This window comes from Nothoprocta perdicaria, unplaced genomic scaffold (assembly GCF_003342845.1).
Source record: "Nothoprocta perdicaria isolate Ctin4 unplaced genomic scaffold, notPer1 scaffold_3, whole genome shotgun sequence".
Taxonomy (NCBI): domain Eukaryota; kingdom Metazoa; phylum Chordata; class Aves; order Tinamiformes; family Tinamidae; genus Nothoprocta; species Nothoprocta perdicaria.
In genome coordinates, this window is record NW_020455532.1 from 9,366,074 (window position 1) to 9,372,527 (window position 6,454).

At 51.9% G+C, this 6,454-nt stretch overlaps 1 protein-coding gene across 1 annotated transcript; it reads left to right on the top strand.

Moving 5' to 3' along the window:
- Window positions 1-6: 6 nt before the first annotated feature.
- Window positions 7-3,472, top strand: MAFB (MAF bZIP transcription factor B). The gene has a single exon (XM_026042162.1). The coding sequence runs from the start codon at window positions 697-699 to the stop codon at window positions 1,630-1,632; it is 936 nt and encodes a 311-aa protein (XP_025897947.1). The 5' UTR covers window positions 7-696; the 3' UTR covers window positions 1,633-3,472.
- The last annotated feature ends 2,982 nt before the right edge of the window (window positions 3,473-6,454 follow it).

Below are 6,454 nucleotides of genomic sequence, written 5' to 3' on the forward strand. Positions count from 1 at the left end.
CCTGGGTTTTCTCGTCCCCCCTCTCCCCTTTTTTTTTTTTTTTTTTTTTTTTTTTTCCTTCCCTCCTCCTTCCCCTCCTTCCTTCCCCCTCTTCCCTCCCCTTCCCCTACGCGGCGAGAGCCAGCGACAAAACTCCCGTGCAAAGCGCAGCCACCGCCGCCAAATAGCCAGTGCGCTGCCCCGGCCGCCTGCTCGGACTGGAAAGTTGCGGCTCGCTCCGGTGCTCTGCTCCAGCGCGGAGGAGGCTCAGGACTTACAAACGCAGCCAGGGGCACGGGCTGAACGTTTTGCACCGTTCTTCTTCCTGCGCAGACCCGAAGGCAGCATCTTTGTTTTGTTTTGCTTTTTCCCTCCTGCTACCGCTCCTTTCTCCTTGCAATTGGGTGCCTAAGTGCTAGGAGCTGCTGCAGCCCGCGCTGCAAACGCTGATACGAACAGACAGGAGGCACCGAGGCTGCCCCGGCTGCCGGCTCGTCCTTGGCTTTGTCGCTCCGGACTGCACAAGCCCGAGAAGCCGGCAGAAGGAAGCGGCCGAGGAGGAGGCGGAGGCGGTGGAGGGGGGAGCAGAGGAAAGGAAGCGAGGAAGCGAAGCCAAAGTTTCTTTGGAATAAGGGAGCGCAGCCAGTCCTCGCCCGGGCTGCGCGCTGGAGTGAGGTCTCCAGCCCCTGCGCCGGCGGAGGTGCCCGCAAGCCCGCGATGGCCGGAGAGCTCAGTATCGGAGCCGAGCTGCCCACCAGTCCCCTGGCCATGGAGTACGTCAACGACTTCGACCTGATGAAGTTCGACGTGAAGAAGGAGCCCCTGGGCAGGAATGACCGCTCCGGGAGGCACTGCACCCGCCTGCAGCCTGCCGGCTCCGTCTCCTCCACCCCCATCAGCACCCCCTGCAGCTCCGTGCCCTCCTCGCCCAGCTTCAGCCCCACTGAGCAGAAGACCCACTTGGAGGACCTGTACTGGATGGCCAACAGCTATCAGCAGATGAACCCCGAGGCGCTGAACCTCACACCAGAAGACGCTGTTGAAGCCCTCATTGGGTCCCACCAGGTGTCCCAGCAGCTGCAAGGCTTTGAGAGCTTCCGGGCCCACCATCACCACCACCACCACCATCACCAACACCACCACCAGTACCCTGCAGTCACCCACGAAGACCTGTCCGGCAGCGGGCACCCTCATCACCACCACCACCATCACCACCAGGCCTCTCCCACCCCGTCCACCTCCTCCAGCTCCTCCCAGCAGCTCCAGAACTCGCACCAGCAGCATCCCCCCTCCAGCAGCGTGGAGGACCGGTTCTCAGATGACCAGCTGGTCTCCATGTCTGTGAGGGAGCTCAACAGGCACCTCCGAGGCTTCACCAAAGACGAGGTGATCCGCCTCAAGCAGAAGAGGAGGACCTTGAAGAACAGGGGCTATGCCCAGTCCTGCAGGTATAAACGYGTCCAGCAGAAACACCACCTGGAGAATGAAAAGACCCAACTAATTCAGCAGGTGGAGCAGCTCAAGCAAGAAGTGACCCGGCTCGCCAGAGAGAGAGATGCCTACAAGCTCAAGTGTGAGAAACTTGCCAGCAATGGCTTCAGAGAGGCCGGCTCCACCAGTGACAACCCGTCTTCCCCTGAGTTCTTCATGTGAGTGCTTAACAAATATAATAAAAAAAAAAAAAGCAAAACAAACAAAAAAACCTGACCCCAACCCCCATCACCTTCTCCCCTCCCCGTTCCGCTCCCATCCTCCTCTGACATCTCCATCCATCTGTCTGCTTGAGTAGCGAGAAAGAAGGAGAGAAAGAAAATAGAGACTTGACTTTTGCAGCATCCAGTCTCCTAGATTAGCTGTGGGAAAAGTAGGCTGGGGGTGGGGGCGGGAGAGGGAACGTGCAACTTTTTTGACTTTCATTTGTGAGTGAGAGAGAGGGATAGAGGCAGAGGCAAAGGAGAAAAGGACAAGCTAAGCCTTTTATAGATCGCTTGCTTCCTGAACGAGATGGACTTTAAGAGAATAATAATAATAATAATAAAAAAAGGACGATGAACAAGCCATCTATAACATACTGCCTACTTGGAATGAGAGGACTTTACAGCAGCATCTCATGCACAATTTACCTGCTTGGGAAAAGGAGAATAAATAAAAAGGACAATATATGCAAACTCTTCATATATTGCCTGCTTTGAGAAGTAAGTTACAGGACTCAGATGGGACATGCAATCCAAGAAAGGAAAGAAAGAAAGAAAAAAAAAACTCATCAGTTTTATTGCCTGCTTGATTATATAGAAAAATACGAAAATCTGCATTAAAAATATTAATCCTGCATGCTGGACATGTATGGTAATAATTTCTATTTTGTACCATTTTCTTGTTTAACTTTAGCATGTTGATCATCGATCATAGCTCTCTGTTTTGTTTCCTCGATAAGAAAAGCATCACGAGTTATCAAAACTTTTTACTGCTTGTGCAGTTTTGTTCGTTGGTTTTGCTCTCTTATTTTCTTTTATGGTTGTTAGCTTGTAAATATCTGCGACTTCAAACCGCACAGAAAAAAAAACACAAAAAAAAAAAAAAGCAAAAAACGAAACATTTCAGCAGGCTGGTTGTACGGTTTGTTTGGTATTAAAGAGACACTTAAACTTATGGGCATTTTGCATTCAGAAAAGAGAAAAAAACTTTGTATATCTGGTGCACTTTTAAGTTTTTTTTAAGATTTTTTTTTCTTTTTAGTTTTCATTTTGGTTTTTTGTTTGTTGGGGCAGAAGAAAAAAAAAAACCGCCTGGATGTCATTGACAGACCTAAACTTAACAGGGAAAGCGAGTTCGCATCGGTCACTAGAGCCTGCTCCGCTTTAAAGTGACAGTGAAACTCCCTCTGCTTCAGGACAACTCCCAGCCTGTAGTGGTTAGACTTGGCCAGATAGTCTGTCCCTTCTGACTGTACACTCAGGAAGCGAGGAACGGGCGGGATACTGGTTCCTTTTAAGAAACAACAGCTGCCCCTTGATTTTTATTTTCAGTAAAATACAGGAATAAAAAAAAAAAAAAAGATTTGATACAAGTCAAGCTGAAATCACAGCAAAGATTCGTGTTGCCACCTAAGTTAGRTTTATCAATGGTAGCAGTGAGTGCGTGAGCTGGAAAAGCATTTAAAATGAAACTTTTTTTTTTTCTTAAAGACATAATGAAACTTTTAAGTGTATTCTTTTGCAATGATTTGTAACCTGCTTCTCTGCTTCCCTATGCAGCGAGTGAAAGTTTTAGCCAAAATTTATTTGCAGTTGTATAGTAGTAGTAGTTTGGAGTCTTATGGGTGTTTTTATTACTTTTTTTTTTTTTTCCTCCTGCAGGTCAGTAAAAGGATTATTTTACGTTGCACTGACAAAAATACCAAAATGAAAACTTATTTTTTAGTTTCCTTTTAGGATAGCTGGCACTGCTGGCCGGATGCATTTTAAGTTTGTATTAGTTTATAAATTAACAGTAATAACAAGATTGTAATGAACAGCATGGTGCTTGCAGTTTTAAATATTGTGGATATTAGTCATGCATCAGAAAACGATCTTTGGTTTTTACTGATTCAACTGTGTTGAAATCAAAACATTGCAGCAGCGGAAAAAATGTTTTTATTTCATGTAAAGTTCTGAAGGGATCAATTTCAAATCCTGCTTATGATATGAAAAAATATTAAAAAACCTGGTCTATTGTAGTTTTATTCAGACTGGTTTCTGTTTTTGGTTATTAAAATTGTTTCCTATTTTGCTTATTAAAATCATTGAAATGGCATTTCTTGGCGGGACCTGCTTCTCTGATAACGCCTCGCGTCCAGAAACTCGGGCACCTGAAGCCCCCCGTGCACCCGCTGCCCAGCGCCGGCGGCCGCCGAGCTGCTCCGCGGGCGCCCGGCTCTGCGCGGGGCTCCGCGGAGCTCCTGCCCGGCGCCCCCGGGCTCCGCTGCCGCCTGTCCCGGCGGGGAGCGTCCCCCACKCGCGACCGCGGGGGCTGCGCTCGCGAGAGAAACACTCGGGGCCGGCAGGACTTCAAAATCATAGTGAATGTATTAAAAAAAATAAAAAAGGCGGATTTGGGCAAGTGTGTCCTTCCCCCTTACTCCTGCACTTTCCTTCTCTGTACAGTTCATTTATTCTGGCCTTTATTTTATTTTATTTTATTTTATTTTATTTTATTTTATTTTATTTTATTTTATTTTATTTTATTTTATTTTATTTTAWTTTTAAGCAGGAGCCAACGAGCAAAGTTTTGGAGACATTTTAGCTGCGCGTGCAGGAGAGGAGCGAGCTCGTGTATTTGGCATCCCTTTCCCCCAGGGCTCCCCCCCGCCGTCAGGCGCTGCCACTCCACATTAATCGCTTTATCTGAGCGCAGAAAGCCGCGCAGCTCCCTAATCTGCAGCCAAGGGRGGTTAGAAATCTCCCCTGCTCCTCGCCCCGGTGCGGGCAGGGGGTGCAGAGCCCGGCCGCGCTGCTGCTCTCCGAGTGTGACAACTAGGTTGAACTTTAAACCCGCCTTAAAAATCCGCTGCACCGCACCGCCTAAATAATAACCTCTCTCTGCCCTTTTCTTCCCGACAGCGGCGAACTGCCTTTGCAGGGACAACATAGGCAAGATTGGAGGACGAACTGGTTCAGAGCAGAGTGTGGGSAAAGGGAGAAAAAAAAAAAAGAAAAAAAAAAGCAAATACAGTAACTTAAAAACAAAACCTCCTCTTGAATCCCAGCCGCATCCCTGGGTTGTCGCAGACAGCTGGGCCGGTGGCTGCGGTGGGAGAGGGGAGCAGGAGCCGCAGGCAGGTCCCAGCCCCCCGGGACAGGGGTCGGAGAGCGACCTCGTACCCTGCGGCCCCTCCTGCCCCGCGAAGGGGGACAGGAGTGGGCAGGGGAAGAGGCTGAGAGCGCCTGGTTGTCCCTCTACGGCCTCCCCCCTCGCCAGTAGATGCTAGGGCTGCAGAAAGCCTGAGAGGAATATTGTTTGTGGGAACTGCCACCGCATATTAATGTCCCCGCATGCATGCATTGAATAAATCACTAGGGCTAATTGAACGACAACAACAACAACAAAATAGCAAAACAGGCCTTAGAAAAGCCCTCCGGATTCCCACCGCAGAACTGTGTCGGCGGCGGGGCAGACTCGCTGTGCGGGGAGCGCGGTTGAGGCYGCCCGCCTTTTTGCAACGCGGTGCCGTTTCAGTGTCTTAATTTTATCTGATTATAATAAAGATTTTTAAAAAATCATTAAAAAAGAGCAATCCGCCACCACTACAAGCGGCTCGAGCGTGTGGGACTCCGACCCGCGAGTGCTCAGAGGGCTCCGCCAAGGTGCAAAGCTCAGCGGGGAGGGGGACATGAGCGGAGCCTCGGCGGGGGGACACGACCCCGGCGCTTGTGCTCGGCTCGGCCCGGCCCGGGSACAGCTCCGTCCCCGCCGGGGACAGCGCAGCGGCGGTGGCGGCGGCACCAGCCCCGCAGCACGGCGTGCGGGACGCTGCCCCTCGCCTAGCGCCTTCCCCGGCTGTTTACTTTGATAGCTCCCCGCTCGTGACCGGTGTGTCAAGAGCTGCCGGGGGCACAAGGGATAAAATAAATAAATAAATAAATAAATAAATAAATAAATAAATAAATAAATAAATAAATAAATAAATAATCCTTTCTCGAAGGCAAGGGGAGAGATGGAGCCGCCCGCCCTCCACGGCCCTAGGGAGAAGCTGCGGGGCATAAAGCAACTTCCCTCCGCAGCCCCTCTCCTTCCTCCTCCTCCTGCCCCTGGCCGGCCGCGCCGCTTTGCGCGCGGGTCGGTGCGCGGGAGGATCCGCGCTCCTCCGGGTCACCCCGGCCTGGCCTTGCGGAGCGCGGCCCCCCGACCGCTCGGGACCCCCGCAGCCGCGCAGGCAGCCGGGCAGCGACCCCCGGGGCTCCGCGGAGCGAGGAGGGGGCGAGCCGACCCCAAAGACTCGGGTGTCTCCCCGCTTTGCTTGGATATCTGCAGCCGAGCGCGGGTCCCATCTCCAGCCTGCAGCCCCGGGCCGGCCGCGATGGGGGTGCCGAGACGGGCGGCCCCGGCGCGGGGGCTGCGCGGGGGCTGCGCGGCCGCCTCGCACCCGCGGGGACGCGGCGCACGGCAGGGAGAGCCCAAGTCTCGCGCAGCCAAATTCGGCCGCTGGACCATGGTTAAACTGTGGCCTCGAGTAGCCCAGGAGGGCGATTCCCTCCCGTGAAAATCGTATTGTTTGGTTTGATCTCGCGGTTTTGCAAGAGCTGTTGCTAACAGCTGGAGCGAGCATCGCATCCCCCTCCGGGGCAGAGGTGACTCCTGGCGAGGGCTGCCCCAGAATTAAACGAGACACTCCGTGAGGAAACACAATTGGCAACACAACCTCCCTCCCCCCCTCTACTGACACATAACTTAAAGTCTCTCCGTGCCAAGTATTTAATAGACTATTTTAAACCCCCCC